Source organism: Eriocheir sinensis, chromosome 11 (genome assembly GCF_024679095.1).
Source record: "Eriocheir sinensis breed Jianghai 21 chromosome 11, ASM2467909v1, whole genome shotgun sequence".
Taxonomy (NCBI): Eukaryota; Metazoa; Arthropoda; class Malacostraca; order Decapoda; family Varunidae; genus Eriocheir; species Eriocheir sinensis.
This window is the reverse complement of record NC_066519.1, coordinates 7215698-7235697: the sequence shown is the minus strand read 5'-3', so window position 1 is coordinate 7235697 and position 20000 is coordinate 7215698. Positions and strand designations below refer to the sequence as shown.

General features: G+C 41.1%; 1 protein-coding gene across 1 annotated transcript in view; it reads left to right on the top strand.

The window, feature by feature from the left end:
• Window positions 1-20000, top strand: part of LOC126997128 (uncharacterized) — a 28402-nt gene that overhangs the window by 354 nt on the left and 8048 nt on the right. The window contains exons 2-3 of the mRNA XM_050858183.1: window positions 1-167; window positions 249-427. The exon at window positions 1-167 is cut by the window's left edge and continues 70 nt beyond it. Of these exons, the coding sequence (XP_050714140.1) occupies window positions 1-167; window positions 249-427 (346 nt within the window). The remainder of the gene's footprint in view (window positions 168-248; window positions 428-20000) is intronic.

Below are 20000 nucleotides of genomic sequence, written 5' to 3'. Positions count from 1 at the left end.
ACCTCACAGTTCAGTCCAAGTCTACAACTCTTGACAGCTTTACGGATTTAGTCCAACAGGACTCGTGGAGGTGGTCTACTGAGCCGTGGCTCTACAAGGGAGCAGCCTATGAATATTTCGCTAAACACACCCATCCCGTGGTGAAGAAAATTTTTCAGAATATGGAGGTACGTACTATCTTGAATAAAATAAGTGTTGAAAATACACTCTTGTTGTACTATGCAACATTTATTATTTTTCATTTCAAGGTAATGGAGGCCAGACTTGCACTCAGGAAGGTACTACAGGGACGGCATTCGTTAATAGATTTCAAAAATTACATTCGGGTGGTAATTGCCTCCGAATACACAGATGCGCAGGGAAACACTCCCTTCTACATAAGTAATGACGGAATATCGATCCTAGCAACGTTCGGATGGGCATTCAGGTATGAATATTTTATGTATTTGAAAAAAAGTTAATTTATTTGTTGGTGTATTCATTTTACCTTCTTGTAATACAGATACATGTATCTGTAACAACGACACAATGATAATGTTAATTAAAGACAAAATAATTTATTATAGGATTAGGAAGTTCATTCCCTTCAGTAAATACTAACTAATTAACTTACGGGGAGCATCCGCAAGGGGATGTCTCCTTTGTTGTAAAAAAAAAAATGTCACTCACTCGCCCCCTCCACCATGAGCCATGAGTTACGTTTACGTCATGATTACCTGGTTCAATAACAACTCCTATAAGCAAGATCGACGTCCTGAATGCGTTCACGGACTAAGCTATTAACAGACATCGATTTAATTTCATGAAATAGTCGTTCGTTCAGTAAGGAACCATTCCAGCAATACCCCATGAACCTGTGCAGGCAAAAATGTTACTAAAAGCAATTGTTACCAGTTCACTATTCTGTGTTCATGTTTCACAGCCAACAGTGAGAGAGGAAGAATATGTAACTTTAATATTTGATTCTTTGTCCGCCTGCATATAATATATATATATATATATATATATATATATATATATATATATATATATATATATATATATATATATATATATATATATATATATATATATCAACAGCGCCATATAGTCGTGTTAAGCATAGCAGTGTGAAACAGAGCAATCCGTCGAGTGACTTCCTTGCAAGATGTACCAAGATCAAGTAAGAGCTACCAAGTTATAAACTCTGTTTTGACCCAAGAGAATTTTAGTTTCAGTGACTTCGAATCCTCATGTAGCACTTCGAGAGCAATCACCAGGACCTCCAGCGATTCCGCGAATATTACCGCATCATCAGCAAAAACAACGTCAGTGATAATGATGTCACCAGCAGATACGCCGCGCCAATTTTAACCAATATTTTTGCCTAATACTGAGTCCATGCAAGTGTTGAAAAATCATGTTGCAAGAATGAGCCTCTAATCCACTCCTGAATTTATAATGAAGAAGCCGTAAACGCCTCCCTCACACTTCACAGCACTCTTAGTCCCAAGGTAAAAAGACCTGTCATCTGGTTAATAATCTTGGCAAGAATCCCACGGATCGTCAGAATGTCCTAGAATGCCTCACGTTGCATTGATTTGGATGCATTTTTTAGATCAACATATGCTGTGAGTAGAATTTGCCGAAACTCAATTCGGCGTTCCAAAAGACGAGAAGTGCTAGGATCTGGTCAACTGTTGTCTTATCGGGCATGACCCAAAATGTCTCAGGCCTATGAAACTTGAGGGAACCGTCACCTCGATTTTTTTGACGATATTTTTTTAGTGAAAAATATAAAACAAATCGAAAAAAAAAGTACAGGGTACTCTAGAAAGCCTACCACACAGCCTAACGAAATAGTGTGACAATTCACACACAAAAAAACTGTGGCTCATTTATTTACCCGCCTCCCCCGTATCCAGCGCTCATTCGTATTAGCTTCGTGTGCGGATGCAACAAATGTATTGTTTTTCTCCAGAAAACTTCTGGAGTTCAGCGCGGCAATAAGTCAATGCTCGGCAAATTATGATCGAAATTCAACAAAGCAATGTTTACGGGCCACTTCAAGTGAACTTTGTTGCACGAGCTATAGTTCTGCACCATAACTTTGGAAACAAAGCAAACCTGACGAGGCAGATCCTGGGGTGTAATGGACACTGCCAAATCCTGCATGCCCACGGAGAAAGAGAGTACAAGTCACAGGAAGAACAGAGAAGAAAGCCAAGAAGAGGGTGAGGTACAGCAATGACTGTGAGTTTGGTGGATTCTGAATGTACAGGCAACAATGACGGAGAATGATGCCTCCAAAAACTCTCACTAACGAGCAAGTAATACCTCCCTATAAGAATGGTGGGACTGTGTATCGGCTCTAGAAGCCACAGGGATGTCACGAAAGCACAGTAATAATAATAATAATATATATATATATATATATATATATATATATATATATATATATATATATATATATATATATATATATATATATATATATATGAATGGTGGGACTGTATCAGCTCTAGAAGCCACAGGAATGACACAAGAAAGCACAGTAATAATATATATATATATATATATATATATATATATATATATATATATATATATATATATATATATATATATATATATATATATATATATATATATAAGAATGGTGGGACTGGGTATCAGCTCTAGAAGCCACAGGAATGACACAAGAAAGCACAGTAATAATATATATATATATATATATATATATATATATATATATATATATATATATATATATATATATATATATATTACGGTCATTTTGCAAAATTGGTCATTTTGAAAAATGCCCGGCTAGTATGCAAAAATACCAAATCCGTGGTCACTTTGCAAAATGACCTAAATATCTGGGCATTTTGCAAAAGGATCAAGGTTTTGGACTTTTTACAAAATCAACAGTGTTATCGTTGGTCAGTTTACAAAATGTCCAAACAACAAGTAGCCAGTTGGAAAAAAAGGCGAGTAAACGATAAAAGGTTTGATGTTCACCGTTTTAATTTTCAGCTTTGCAAGGAAGTTATAGTGAAGTGGCCAGAGTGTAAGATGGTTCATGACAAAGCACGACACTGCTGAGTCCGCTGCTTTTTATCATTTACATCAATGACTTGGACACAGGGATTAGTAGTGATGTCAGTAGGTTCGCACATGATACCAAGATCGGTAGAGTAATCCAGTGAGACCAGGATGCTAGCATTCTCCAGGATGAGCTTGATAGAGTATATGATTGGGCGGGGAAGTGGCAGATGGAATTCAATGTTGGGAAGTGTAGTATTCTGAGTGTAGGTAGGAATAACCCCTCACTTAATTACTCCTTAAATGACGCTCCTCTAAGCCGGTCTGGGTGTTAGAGGAACTTAAGAGTCTTAGTGAGCACTGACCTTCGTCCAAGGGCCCATGCAGAGCATTCAGGCTAAGAATCGTGCAAACAGTGTACTAGGTTTCATCTCGAGAAGCGTAAGCAATAGGACCGCTGAGGTCATCCTCAAACTTTACTTAGCCCTAGTTAGACCTTACCTTGATTACGCGGTCCAGTTCTGGTCACCCTACTAAAGAATGGATATCAAGATGTTAGAATCTGTACAAAGAAGAATGACAAAAAAGATTCAGGGGGTGAGAAACTTGCCTTATGAGGATAGACTTGGACATTTAAATTTACACTCTCTGGAAAGAAGAAGATTGCGAGGAGACCTTATCGAAGTCTATAAATGGATGAAGGGCTTTAATAAAGGGGACGTCAATAGGGTTTTGGTGGTAAAAGAGCCAGGTAGGACACGTAGCAACGGTTTTAAGTTATACTAATTCAGATTCAGCAAAGACATAAGTAGTAACAAATGTACGGAAGTGGGGGTAATTGGAGTGTGGGGGGGGGGCACGGAAGTGGGAGGCGGGGGGCGGTCAGCGGGGGAGTGACGGAAGAGAGGGTAGCTGGACCCCCCCTACCCTCCCCTACCCCCACCCCACCCCTACCCCCCCTTCCCTCCTCCCTACCCCCCCCATCTTTCACTTTTTTCACATACCCTACCCCCCCCTCCTCTCGGGCTAGCGTACGGAAGCGGGGGTACTATAGCGGGAGTGGGGGTAGGACGGTCAGCGGGAGGGTGACGGAAGAGAGGGTGGTCAGCGGGGGTTGACGGGAGTGGGGGCAGGACGGTCAGAGGGCGGTCAGCGGGGGGGGGGAGGGGTGCCGGAAGTGGGGGCATACACAAAGTGAGGGTAATTGCTATTGTTGTTGTTGTTGTTCTTGTTGTACACACACACACACACACACACACACACACACACACACACACACACACATATTCTGTGCTATATAAGCATCATACTTTAATAATTACCATCATTAATAGAGTTTCAGCTATGGCTGAGACATATTCAGAGAACCTTCTTGACATTTTCCAATACCCTGCGCGCATAATAGTTGCAGAATATACCAACTCCGGAAAATCGGAACTTGTACAGCTGAAGCATCATGAAAAGTTCAAAAAAATTGTCATATGTGGCTTAACGTCTCATCCTCTTCAAAGAAATAAAGAAATAGGACCTAAAGTTATAGTGTCGTCTGAAATAATTGATCCAATTGCCAACGAGGATACGTTTGATCAGAGAGGGACATTGTTTGTACTTGGCGATATTTTCATTGATGCTGTAAGGAACAAATTTGTGGTTGATGCTTTTACTCGCGGACGGCACAACAATATTTCATGCATATTTATCACTCAAAATCTATATATGGGTGGAAAGCATGCAAGGAATATTAGCCTGAACTATTCTCATTTCCTCTTGTTAAGACAGCGCGATTTCTCTCAAATTCACACTCTGGGCAGACAAATATTCGGAAAAGAGAAGGCAAACCAGTTCGTAGATATATATACATATGCTGTATATTCACGTCTTTATAGATATCTTCTTGTTGATTTGGGTATAAATACTCCTGAATCCCTACAGTTTCGCTCAAACATTGTTGGAGAACCCCCAGGTGAACGCGTATTCCAATGGTGAACTCCAGGAAGAAGGAACTCTTATACGCTCTATACTCCCAACATAATGAACCCTATGGTTTAAGCTCTCAGGCGAAATTATGGGAGAGAGAAAAAAGTATAAATACGGCAATAACACGTGATGACGTATTCAACTTTTTGAGAAGCAATAAAACATATACATTGCATAAGCTACAGAATAAAAAAAATCCCCGGCAAAAGATAATATCCTCAAAACCCAAAGTAATCATGGCTGCCGATGTAGCAGACGTGAGACATATAAGAAAGGAAAATAATAATATAGGCTACTTGTTAGTATGCATAGACGTGTTTTCTAGATATATGCAAGTTGTCCCGTGTCGGAATAAAGACCCAAATACAGTGTTCGTGGCCATTAAACAAGTGGTGGAAAATAAAGATTCTGAAGGCTTACGAAGATTAAACACCGACTTGGGCACATAATACTGGAATCGAAAAGTAAGAAACTGTTTATGTTCCCGGGGCATTAAGCTGTATAGTGTGTACTCAAGTGAGATCAAAGCAGCCTTGGCAGAGCGGGCCATTCGTACACTGAAAGCGCGCATCTACAAGTTTATCACGTCTCAAAATTCTTCAAGATATATTGATCAGCTGCAAAACATGGTCAATGCCTACAACTGCTCGCCCCATTCTGGACTGAAGAACAAACAAATTCCCATTGATATTCATAACTTAAAAGACCCATCTGCAATCAAACGGCAATTCCACGCAATGTATAAAAGCCCGAAGCAACCAGCGTCTTCCATCAGTCCTCGACTGGCAGTTAGGGAAATAGTTCGCCTTGTTGGAAGTGCTCGTTCCTCTGTATTCCATAAAGGATACACGCAGCAAAATACTCACGAGCTCTTTCGCATAAAATCAATTAAACACCAGAATCGCCCAAGAACTTACCTCTTAGAAGATTTGTCTGAAGAACCAATACTGGGGATATTCTACGCGCCAGAGCTCGTCTTAAGCGCTCTGCCTGAGTCATACGATATTAAAATACTGCGTTCACGAAAAAAAAATAAAGGAAAAAAACAGCATTTTGTATCGTGGTTGGGATACCCTACTTCATTCAACAGCTGGATTGATGCTAATGATATTGTAGAAAATGCGTAAAAAGACACCACTCCTCAGTGCACACATAAACTTTGTCTTACTTTTGAAGAAATTAAAAGTAAAATATATAAACCGTGCTATTAAGCAAGCAGCTCGAGAACAATTGAACTGTATATCTGAAATATTTTCCAATTTGTTAAAGAAGCACCTTACTCTCAATAACAAAGTTATCAAGAAATTATGTAACTATCGGGAAGACATACGTGCCATAGCTAGAAAGAAAACTCCTCTCCATAAAAAAAAAAGACATATTGACATCGAAACGGGGTGGTATTTTTTTTTTTTTTTTATTTTTTTATTTTTTATTTTTTTACGTTGCTGCCTGTTGTGCCGGTAGGCATCTTCCTGGTGGGGCCTGATGGTCGGCCCAAGGCTTCTTCCAGGTGGGGCCTGATGGTCGGCCCAGCCCGTTCTGGCGCAGGCGAGTGTTTATAGTGGCGCCATCTTGCATTAGCTGCTATATTACCTATTGCTGCTTCCTTGATCGGAAAATTATTTGGATAATGCGCACGTATTATCTTGTTCCCGAGTCTACCGCTGATACAAAAGCCAACTCCACGAGTCCGGGGGTAAACGGCCAATCGTGTTTCAACCCGCAGTCGGCCCATACCGATCACATGCAGCAGTAGTCCTGTCGTATCGTTCCATGGTGCAACACCAAGCACTCCTACAAGATTGAACCCGTCATCTCGCTCTGTAAGAAAGAAAACTTACAAAAAAAAAGAAAATATCGCGATCTGGTGTATACAAAACCACAAAACTACCACCCGTGCAACTTAAAGTCACAGGAATTAGGGAGAACAAGATTTCCTCCAATCCTGAAATAAGTAATTTAATACCTCTGTATGTTAAAAGTATCGACGTGCCATACGTCAATATGATGCTAGAACGAATAAAAGACAATCCCATCGTAAAATGAGATAGCAGAGGTAACCTATTGTCTTCTGTTCGATCCTCCATTATCCTGTACATGTTGAATTTACTCTCTAATGCTAGTCAAAAACCAACGATGGCTGACATTGCTGATATAAAACACATCATTGACGCCACGGGTGTATTACCTAGCGAAATAAAAAGTACGCTCGTGCGGCAAAAGATTTAGGGATCTGGTTTCACCAAACATCCATCGTTGGCAACTTACAGATGGGTTCCATATTAAATCCGCTTTTCCAATGTGCTAGTGCAGTCCAACATAATCATAATCATGGACGTGGTAGATACTGAGCCGCGTTGGACGCGTGGCTTATACAAAGGGAGCGGCGACGTCCCCCTTTTTAGGGGGTAAATCTGAAAAGGAAAGGACGATGGTTCGCTACTCGTCCCTCGCCATCAGCTGAAGCGGTACTATTCATCACTCACTAGTATACCAGAGGACACCATGTCGGACGCCTACGTGTTCAACTACAAAGACGGTTCTCCTGACGATGACATCTACCGCAACAACAAGACCATCATCGTTTCTTCCCTCAACTGCAGTTCCTGCTACGAAAAGAGGGGCTTTACTGGACTCCTACATGGATTATACCCGCACAGTTATCTCTACCACGAAAGAAGCCCGATCTATCAACTGAACAGGTGTCGCTGGGAAGATCGTGGTATTCCCGGTAGTCTGCATATTCGCTATCCTCCGAGTGAAAATCTTCCTTATGTGGCGTGTATCCTAACCCAATATGCTCCTGGCCGCGAACTGGAAAATAGCCCTATAAACCAAGGATATCTTCAGACGTCAAGAGATCAAAATTTAATTCGTGGGGTAAAGGAAGACTGTTATGATAACCGTCTCCGCTGGTTTAAAGAGTCCATCACAAAACTGGTAGAATGGGTGATTAAAAGCAACATTACAAGTGTCGTCTTCCCCTACAATATTGCAAGCGCTGGAATTCTTTACGTGTTGTGGAAAGCTGACTACCAACCGCATCTTCAAGAGGCTGCTGCTGAACTGCAACTGCATAATATATCGTGCGTCATCCTGGACAGATGGTGGACCTGCGATGAGCCTGAAACAAAATTAACTCTATCTGTGTCTCCCGAGCGAAAGAGGAAGATAAAACTGGTGGATACAGAGGACGACGCTGTGGCTGACGAATGGAAAAGAAAACGGGACGGTGCTGTAGTCGACGTGGATCCTAAATAACTATAGCTCCAGACAATTTCCCAATAATTATGTACATCACTAAACGTAAAATATGTCAATAAATAACAATGTAATGATGTTTACTATGATTTACCTTCAATATGTAATTGGCATCTCGTCATGTCTACCTCTATATAATTAAATAATTATAATATTTTTGCTAGTGTCTTGCTTGCTCTAAATGGAGTCACATCATATAATGTTACCAGCATTGCGGATGGGGAAATTTACCCCAATTCCAGCACCAGCTTTACTAATAATATACAAACTCTAACATTAGACAAGGACGTGGAATATGCAGTCGGTCTACTGAACGTGTTGCTTCCCCGTCGGTATTACATTGTTAAACCGGGTGAACCAGAGTGTAATATACATCTTGAATGTGGTATAAGACCAACGCCAGATTCAGAAGCTATTGAAAGACGCACACTATTAATGCTAATATCTTATGTAATGACACTGGGTATTTGCTGATGTGTTTTAACGGTATAATAACGACATTGTTAAAGCAGATGGTCGATGGATACAACTATCATTTACTAGCGTATTCTAGAGAGGTTCTTGCATTTAGCTCAACAAATGATCATTTAACTTTGTTCTGCTACAATGGTTATCATCCACTAGTTGTATTTATTAAGGTTTGCTTTGATACGCGACTGGCCCAGGTTCTCGGTTTTGTCCCCAACTTAGGTTATGCTGTGTTTTCTTCCTTGGGTACGCTTGAAGAACGAAAAAAAAAAAAACGTTCTTGTTCCGCGACATGGTCATGCCCCTCTGTTGAGAAATGGTGACGTACAGTGTGTTCTCATTTACACTGACCTTGTCAATCCCTCTAGGTATGCAGGGAAAAATGTAAATATTCTTGATGCCTTTTCGCTCTCCGGAGGTCTAACAAAAAGCGTGCATCCAACTATATATAAGTCCCTTAAATCCAAAGTAATTGATTCGATTTCTATTAAACTCGCAGATCAAAAAGGTCGTACTATGCATTTCGAAGAAGGATACCCTGTTACATGTTTACTTCATATCCGATCGCGTTGAATCTTTGAGTACATTTTGCTCTATTAATAGGAATGTTGTCCATTTGAAAAGACGTCTCCTCGCCGCCACAATGCGGGTTACATTCATCCCTCCTTCCGTAGCAGAATATCATACCCTGTTTTCGAATGGCAAACAGATATCATCCCGAGGGAGTGGTATTGACGATATAGTCACACTTTCTTGTGAACCAAGCTATCACAGAGGCGGGGGTTTATTCTCGGTTTTAGCAGGTCTTGCTAAAAGAGCTTTCCCTTTCCTAGTGAAAAATGTCATTGTATCTTCAGCTCGAACATTTGGAAACAATGTTCTAGATGATATTTCACAGGGAAACAACTTGAAAAGCTCAATAAAAATACATGGAATTAATTCCTTAAAGCAAGCTGCAATGAAATTGACTAGAGGAAGCGGGAAAAAGAAAGTCAAGCGATTCGGGAGGAAAAGGTGTTATGAAAAGGACATCTTTACCGAGTTGTAATCATTGTTGAACTAAGAGCAGTATGGCGAGCATCACCAGCGCGGTTGGGACCTGCGTTCTCCCCTGGGGCAATATGCCGCAGGTGTCAGTAAATTGTTTCCCCGCCCCAACAAAATGAAATTATTGGAAACAACGATTGCCTCCCGTTATGATGCTGATGTTTTACCTACTGGAACACTTGGCAGTTTAATTCATTTGGCGAAATTGGTGTTGCACACCTCTTTACGCTTAACTAAGCCAGACAATACTACTCCTCTCGATGACGCTCAACATGTTGAATTTACAAATAATACCGCGCACAGCCTATTGAAATCAGTGCAATGTTTTGGGGGAGATGTAGCTTTTGACAATAATGTACTTTATGGGTACACATCATACGTTAAAATGCTGAATACTTTGTCGCCCAACAAATTGAATACAATTGGAACCAGTGCTAATATTACCATCCCAGAGAACGGTTTTATCTCCAAAGTAACAGCAGAATACTTTGACAATGCCAGCGCGCAACACAAGACCATTATGAAGCGGGTTAAGACTCACGGTATACAACTCTGAACGCCGCTTCTTCTGGATATAAGTTCTTTAGACAGTTACTTGCTCGATGGTATTTCGGTTAGACTCCGAATGGAACTATCTTTTTTTTTTTTTTCTTTTTTTTTTACGTTGTGGCCTATTGCGCCGGTAGGCTTCTTCCCGGTGAATCCTGATGGTCGGTCCAAGGCTTCTTCCCGGTGGGTCCTGATGGTCGGCCCAGCCCGTTCTGGCGCAGGCGAGTGTTTATAGTGGCGCCATCTTGCATTGGCTCATGCTGCCCTCCCGGAGCTCATCTTTAATCCTAGAATCTAGAGTCCGGGTTGATAGGTGGTCTTCTGGACAGCATGTGGGTAGTTTTAATCCACTCGGCGGCGGCTGAAAAATCCCAGCTTGGTGGCACCGGTCGGGGATTGAACTCGCGTCCTCCTGAACGCGGGGCCGTCCTGCTATCCATTCAGCCACCGCTTACCCATAAGTAATGCAATGCATGGCTGCTAAATTCTCCAACTGGCGATAACATTCGTCTGCATATAGATTCAGCCAAGCTGCTTTATACACGACTGTCTCCTTATCCTAATGCACTTCATGCTTTGAACGCGTCTCTCGCCACAGGGAATCTTTTAAAATCGACATTTACCAAAACCCTCTTGAAAACCTATGTGCTAGCCAAAGACCAAACCTCAGGAACGTATGATCAACCGTGGGGTAATGTTATTCAAGAAAAACTCTCACTTATTATAACGAGCATGGAAGCTCATTCTGGTGACTATACGCTAAATCCATTGTATTTGAGCCATGGCGATATAAGTCAAATAAGCTTAAGTGTTAATGGTAGAACCATGTATAATATTCCTAGTAAATTCCCTCATGACTATGCTGAGCTCTACCATCGTACTTTGGATGCACTTGATTTTCACAAAGACCATTTAATCGGAAAGGATATTTTCGGCAAGGGGGCAATGATTTGCACATTTGATTTGCGTGCTGAAAACTTGAATGATAATTTGCCCGTTGAAATGAATGGGGGCCTTAGACTTAGCTTGAATCTAAGCGAGGGAGAAAACGAGAACCGTCTGTTGATACTGTTTGGCGAAACAGTGGGTATAATAACAGTTAACTCTGAAAGACGACTGTAGTGTGATGTACGCGCTTGAAGCGGCTGTGCGATGAACAACATGGAGATTGAAAGAGGATTGAGGGGGCACATAGGAAAGCAAGCCTTGTTTTTAGGCGTGTTATTGGCAGACGAGGTCAAATCTATACCTCGATATAGAAAACCTACAGTGTGCATCGTCAATACGCTACCAAGTTATTCTAAAAGAGAAACGGGACACTGGATTTGTCTCTACTATGAACCGGGTATGGCAGCGTTCCTAGATAGTTATGCTCTCGATCCAAAATTATACTCTGATCATTTTAAATATATTGGTTACCCCGGGTTCAGTATGTGTAAAAATGCATTTCGACTTCAAAGCACGCGAAGCGATGTGTGCGGGGCTTATGTCATGTACTTTGCCTACAATGTGCCATACTTGGGTGTAAGAGAAACTCTTGAAAAAATATGTATGGAGTTTTCCAAGACCGAATATTCGAGGAATGATGAACACGTGAGGAGATTCGCTTACAGCAAGTTTTTAATGCCTGTATGCCATCAAACATTTAACACGTGTCCATAAAAAGTAAATATTGACTTTATTGATTTCTCATATTGAAGTGTATTACAATCCATGAAGCTATTCTAAGTATAAATAATTTTCTAATTCCCTTATCGGGGGGGGGATACCATGCTCAAATCAGTGGTCTGGCTCCACACACAGGTCCTCACTCGTCACCACCACTACCCCGTGCTGCCGCCCCGCTCCAGCCCCGCCCCGCCCCGTCCCGAGCCCCGCGCGCAATCCTGTCGCATCCAGTCGTCGCACGATGTCGCCGCAGTGCCCGCTGCTGCCGCCGCAGCGCCTACATTTGGCGGCAGTCTTTTATGTATGAGCCGGATCGAAACATTAAAGCGTTTTATTCATGTGTATCCACAAATCGAATAAGTTTTAAGACAATTATTGTGGGTTTTTTTCATATATTTTTGGATAAAGGACATATAAACAAGTCAAACAAACTAAATGTTTATTGGAATTTGGTCAAATTATGTTTCCAGATTCATCATGTGCAATTTTATAATATCATAGACTCCAACATCAGTCCTATATACAAAATATATTTACTTATATTTTGTATTTAACATAAAAATAGCAGGCAAATTCTTACACTATAAACAGTATATACAACATTCACACCAGTCCTTATCTTATAAACAACTACAATTTATTCTGAAAAGTCTATCTTCTAGCATATATTCAAGGGGGGATGATGAGAGCATTTGATTTATTTCTTCCTGTTCCGCGGCTAGCATTAACATGTCATCATCCATCGCTACCTGTTTTTTCGAGGGAAAATATTGCTCGGCCAGCACATCCCGTTTTCCCCACAACTCATAAGTTTCTTTTTCTTGTTCTCCCATTTCACATATCTCTTGCTCACCCATTACCTCGGCTAGTCTCGCTTCTGTTATGTTATGAAAAATGGCTTATATTTTCTTCAAACTTTGCTTTTCTGACCAGGAAATGATAATTCTGAAATGTATCTATTACAATTGGGAAAACCGGCGAATGTGAACATTCTCGTTCACAAAAAGTCATAACAAAGCGACATATGATTAAAAAGTAGCATTTAATACTCAAGAATTGTACAAGAGAGACCCCCCCAAAAAAAAAAAAAAAAAAAAAATATATATATATATATATATATATATATATATATATATATATATATATATATATATATATATATATATATATATATATATATATAGCTTCCTATTATGTTTTCATTATACGTTTAAAGTCTAGTATATCCGCTCGCTTTGCTTCTCAGAGTATGTTCCCATGTTCTGCTTGAATTAATGAAGATGAGCGTCAATGACATGGGCATTGAGGGACATCCTGCAACCCATTTTGCCGTAGTTCTTCACCAGGGTCTCAACAAGCTCCACATAGTTTTCTGCCTTGTGATTCCCCAGGAAGCCCCGAACCACTGCGGCAAAGCTGTCCCACGCTGCTTCCATCATCTTAGTGAGCTTCTTGGGGAATTCTTTGTTCTCCATGATCTTCTTTATTTGTAGTCTGACAAAGACACCGGCTTTCACTTTTGCCTCAGACAGCTTAGGGAAGAAGTCTTGAAGGTACTGGAAAGCTGCAGACTCCTTATCTAGAGCTGTGACAAATTGTTTCATAAGGCCCAATTTTAGGTGTAGTGGTGGGACCAATATCTTTCGGGGGTCTATCAGTGGCTCCCATTTGACGTGTACCTCCCATCACTGAACTCGGCCCGCTGTGGCCAGTCCCGCCTATGGTAGTGTGCCGGACGGTCTCTGCTGTCCCAAAGGCAGAGATAACACGGAAACTTGGTAAAGCCGCCTTGGAGACCAATCAAGAATGTTATCATTTTTAAGTCCCCGATAACCTCCCAACTAAACCCTTCATACTTCTAGGCATCTAGCAAGATCTTGACACTGCTGTATTCCTCTTTGAGCTGTACCGATTGAGCCAGGGGAAGAGATGGATGCATGTTTCCGTTATAAAGCAGCACGGCTTTGAGACTCCTGGGTAAACTGTCGATGAAGAGGCGCCACTCACTGGGGTTACAGGCGATTCCAATTGCCTCGAACATACCAGTCTCATCGTGGCAGAAGCAAAGCTCATCTTGACGGGTGAAGAAGCTTGAAAAAGACTTGTGACGCTTTCTCTAATTTGCTCCACTGCATGACTCTCGACGTCAGTATTGGACTTTGTAAGACCAAGGTCTCTGATCAAGTTGTTGAGGTATTTTTGGTTTGGGTAGTATGGGTTTCTTTCATCAATTACACCTCTGTAATCTGGATCAACGGCTTCATCCTTTTCTGATTTGCTGCTCGGCTATTTTTTAGAAAGTTCTTGAAACTTCTAGAAAGTTCTAGAAGAGATCTAGAAAGTTTTTGAAAGTTCTTGAAAGTTCTAGAAAATTATACTTCAACAGCTTAGCGCTGAATCCGTTTGGAATGTACTGCAAATTATGTGTTTCAAAACATCGCTGTCCAGGTAATAAAAGCAAAGTTTGAAGAGATTAATAGTCATTTCCTTTGCTCTCTAGGCAGAAACAATTAGGAAATAACACTTACTGACCAAAGACGAAATAAAGTCAAAATTTTGTTACATAATAATATAATTGGACCGCTTACAAAAAAAACACCAAGAGACATTTGCCAAAAAACATGAAATTTACAGAACGCAAACACATAGCAACTTACCTCGTAGACAATGTTTTCTTTTAAATTATTTAAGGTACGCAAACATGACACTAACACAATTACATCTCTGAAAGACAACAATAACACATAAGTAACCACCCCACAACATAAAGCACAAATAATCAACACACAGTTCCAATCGGTGTACACACAAGAACACAATCAAACACCAAACATGCCACACTTCCCTTTCCTCCCTTACCCCCCCACCCTTGACATTACGACAATCGGTATACAAAATTTACTGGAAAGACTTGAGTTTAATAAATCCACTGGCCCAGATAATATTTTCGCCTTCATCCTGAAGTACTCTGCCCCAGTGACGGATCCAGCTCAAGGTGAAGGGGGGGATGATATACAATATATATATATATATATATATATATATATATATATATATATATATATATATATATATATATATATATATATATATATATATATATATATATATATATATATATATATATATATATATATATATATATATATATATATATATATAATATAGTATGGTCTGGTGCCCATCTTGTATATCAGCCCCCCCCTTCACCTTGAGCAGGATCCGTCACTGGGGCAGAGGACTTCAAGATGAAGGCGAAGATATTGTCGGGGCCAGTGTATTTATTAGACTCAAGTCTTTCCAGTAAATTTGGTATACCGATTGTCGTAATGTCAAGGGGGGGGGGTAAGGGGGGAAAGGGCAGTTTGGTGTTTGATTGTGTTCTTGTGTGTACACCGATTGGAACTGTGTGTTGATTATTTGTGCTTTATGTTGTGGGGTGGTTACTTATGTGTTATTGTTGTCTTTCAGAGATGTAATTGTGGAAAATGTTTGCCAATAATAAATAAAAAAAAAAAAAAAAAATGTTGCTATATATATATATTATATATATATCTATATATATATATTATATATCTATATATATAATATATATATATAGATATATTATATATATATATAGATATATATATAATATATATATATATATATATATATATATATATATATATATATATATACAGCAGAAGAGTCAGTTCAATAGCATAAAAAAGGTAACAAATGTTAAAAAACTACTCCTAAAAGAGTTAGAGGAGTGGCCGAAAGATAGGTCAATTTCGGGAGGAGAGGTGTCCTGATACCCTCCTCTTGAAAGAGTTCAAGTCGTAGGCAGGAGGAAATACATATGACGGAAGATTGTTCCAGAGTTTACCAGCGTGAGGGATGAAAGAGTGAAGATGCTGGTTAACTCTTGCGTAGGGGATTTGGACAGTAAAGGGATGAGGTTGAGTAGAAAGTCGTGTGTGGCGAGGCCGCGGGAGGGGGGGGGGGGGGGGGGCAGGGGCATGCAGTAAGCAAGTTCAGAAGAGCAGTCAGCATGAAAATATCGATAGATGTAAGCCCCCCCCACACGTGAGATGCATACTTCATTCGAGGGCGGACAAGGCCCATGTAAATGGATAGCAACTGTGTGGGGGTGAAGAACTGGCGGAGACGGTACAGAACGCCCAGCCTCGAGGAAGCTGATTTAGTAAGAGAAGAGATATGAAGTTTCCAGTTGAGATTTTGAGTTAAGGATAGACCGAGGATGTTTAGTGTTGAAGAAGGTGATAGCTGAGTGTCGTCAAATAACAGGGGATAGTTGTTTGGAAGATTGTGTCGAGTGGATAGGTGGAGAAACTGTGTTGTTGAGGCGTTGAAAGACACCAAGTTCTTCTTGCCCCAATCGGAAATAATTGTAAGGTCTGAGGCTAAGCGTTCTGCCGCCTCCAGCCTGGAATCATATAGTTCCTGTTGGGTGGGTCTTTTATTAAAAAAAAAAGAAAGAGTAATGCAGAGTAGAGTCATCGGCGTATGAATGGATAGGACAGTTCGTTTTGGAAAGAAGATCATCAATGAACAACAGAAAGAGAGTGGGAGATAGGACAGCACCCTGCGGAACACCACTATTAATAGGTTTAGGGGAAGAACAGTGATCGTCTACCACAGCATAAATAGAACGGTCAGAGAGGAAACTTGATATAAAGGTACAGAGAGAAGAATATAAACCGTAGGAGGGTAGTTTGGAAAGCAAAGATTTGTGCCAGACCCTATCAAAGGTTTTTGATATGTCCAGCGCAATAGCAAAGTTTTCACCGAAACGGCTAAGAGAGGATGACCAAGAATCAGTTAGGAAGGCAAGGAGATCACCAATAGACCGCCCCTTGCGGAACCTATACTGGCGATCAGATAAAAGTTCAGAAGTGGAAAGGTGCTTTTGAATCTTCCGGTTAAGGATTGATTCAAAAGCTTTAGATAGAGAAGAAAGCAAAGCTATAGGACGATAGTTTGAGGGACTGGAACGGTCACCCTTCTTTGGCACAGGCTGTATGAAGGCATACTTCCAGCAGGAAGGAAAGATAGATGTTGACAGGCAGAGGCGAAAGAGTTTGACCAGGTAGGGTGTCAGCACGGAAGCACAGTTTTTAAGGACAATAGGAGGCACTCCATCAGGTCCATAAGCCTTCTGAGGATTGAGGCCAGAGAGGGCATATAAAGCATCTTTCTTAAGAATCTTAATAACAGGCATGAAACATGGAAACATGGAAACATGGAAATGCAGGCAACAGAAAGCCTATTGGCTCATTACGAGGTCGCCCGCTTAGGTGATTTAATCTGCTCGACCGCCACTTGGGGCTTGGTGAGCAGATGAAAGCACCTCGATATTGAGGAGCAGATGGAAGCCCCTCGTTATTCAGTTTACTCCTGACGCAGCGAAATGAAGGTCGATTCTATATTTGAAGGAGTTGATGGTATTCGCATTTACTACTTCTGAGGGAAGATTGTTCCAGTGGCGGATGACTCGGTTTGAAAAGAAACTCCTTCCAATGTCTGTGTTACATCGACTCGACTGAATGGGTAAACCGTTATTTCTAGTTCTTGAGTTGGTTTGCAGTTCAAAGAATTTGGAGTAATCGACGTTATTGAACTTTTTTAGATACTTGAAGACTTGAATCATATCCCCTCGTAGGCGTCTTTTCTCCAATGTAAAGAGATTGAGTCGCTTGAGTCGTTCCTCGTACGGTTGAGCCCTGAAGGTTGGAATCATCTTTGTGGCGCGTCGTTGAATCCTTTCCAGTAAAGCAATGTCCTTTCTGTAATTGGGAGACCAGAACTGCACTGCATACTCGAGGTGCGGTCTTACCATGGAATTATACAAGGATAGCATCACGTCTGGTGTTTTACACTCGAAGTTCCTCGCTTTGAACCCGAGCATAATGTTGGCCTTGTTGTATGCTTTTTTACAGTGATTCGCGTGTTTCAGGTCACTGCTGATAGTGACTCCAAGATCCTTTTCCTCCTGCATCGCTTGCAGAGGTCTCCCATTCATAATGTATGTGTGGTTACTATTTTGGGACCCAATGTGCATGACTTTGCATTTGTCAACATTAAAAGACATTTGCCATTTTTCCGACCATTCGATAATGTGATTGAGGTCTTTCTGAATGATTTCGCAGTCGGTCTTTGTGAGGGCATCTCCACCCACCTTGGTGTCATCTGCAAATTTCGATATTGTGGATTTCAGTCCTGATTCTAGGTCATTGATATATATGATAAAGAGGATGGGTCCCAGCACTGACCCTTGAGGCACTCCACTAGTGACTGGTAGCCAATCGGAAGGCTGTCCGTTGAGTAGTACTCGTTGTTTTCTGTCGGTGAGCCAATCTCTTATCCACGCGATCAGATTGGCTCCGATGCCCGCCGAGTGCAGTTTCTTAAGGAGTCGCTCGTGCGGTACCTTGTCGAAGGCTTTCTGAAAGTCCAGGTATATAACATCACTGGGGATGTGGGCATCCCAGTTCTTATATATACCTTGGAAGAAGTCTAATAAATTCGTTAGGCAGGAGCGCTTGTTTCTGAAGCCATGCTGGGTGTCGGAGATTACATTATTGTTTTCTAGAAACTTAACAAGTTTATCTCTAATAATCTTTTCGAGTATTTTTCCTGCCACTGATGTCAAACTTATGGGCCTGTAGTTTAATGCAACGCTTTTATCTCCTTTTTTGAAAATCGGTGTTACGTTCGCCATCTTCCAGTCTTCCGGGACCTTGTTTAGTTGAACTGACCGGTTGAATATGGTAGTGAGTGGTTGAAGTATTTGTTGTTTAAGCTCTTTTAATAACCGCGGGGACAAACTGTCGGGTCCCGTTGACTTGTTCGTGTCGAGTTTGTCCAAGTACTTTTTTACTTCTTGGTCGCATATTGAGTCAATTTCCAGCGGCGTGATCTCACTCGGCGGGGCAGGGCTCTCGGGAATGGTTTCGATGTCCTCGACTGTGAATACGGATGCGAAGTTACTGTTGAGGATTCTGGCCATCTGTTTACTGTCCTGAGTTACAGATCCAGTCTCGTCTGTCAGGGGACCAATATTGGATTTTACTTTCTTTTTCGATCTTATGTACGTAAATAATTTCTTGGAGTTAGTTTTGATTTCGCGCGCTATTTGCTTTTCATAGTTGCGTTTGCTACTCCGAATAAGGCTGCGACAAGCTCTGAGGCTGTTGTGGTACTGTGTGCTGGCTTCGGCCGTAGCATTCTCTTTCATCAAATTATAATTCCTTTTTTTAGGTTTACTGCCCTTTTATTTCTCTGGTCATCCACGGTGGATCTACGGCCCCATTTACTCGCCTGGATTTCGTAGGCACTGTAGCCTTCTCTACTTGCAACAGCTTATCTTTGAAGACGTTCCACGCGTTGTCGATTGTATTGTCGGTGATGCCAAGTTGGTCCCAGGTCGTAGGGGGAAGCAGTGCACGGGCTAAGTTGAAATTTCCTTTTTTGTAATCTGGTATCACTGATGGATTATCTACGAGTTTGTGACATATGTTGATATTAAAACGGATTAAGTGGTGATCGCACCCATTAAGTTTCTCAGCAACTGTACAGTCGCGAATGAGGTCGGGGTCGCTTACTAATACCAGATCCAGCAGATTGTTTTCTCTTGTTGGTTGAGTTACAACTTGAGTGAGGAACGAATCCTCCACCATTTCTAAAAGCCTGTTACCCTCTTGATCTCCAGTCATCAGTCCCCAGTCAATGTTAGGGCAATTAAAGTCCCCAATTATAATTGCTTCCTTGCTTTGTGTTAGAGAGTGAATCTCTTCGTAGAGGGCAGTGTCATCGGCTGCCTGTTGTTTCGGAGGCCTGTATACGGTTGCAAGTGTTAGTTTCTTGTTATTTGCGGTTATTTCCACATAGACAGAATCGTATTTCTCTGCGTCCTGTTTGTCTATTTTTATGGCAGGGAGTGTACTTTTTACGTAGCAAACTACTCCTCCTCCTTTCGTGTGCTTTCGACTTTTGTG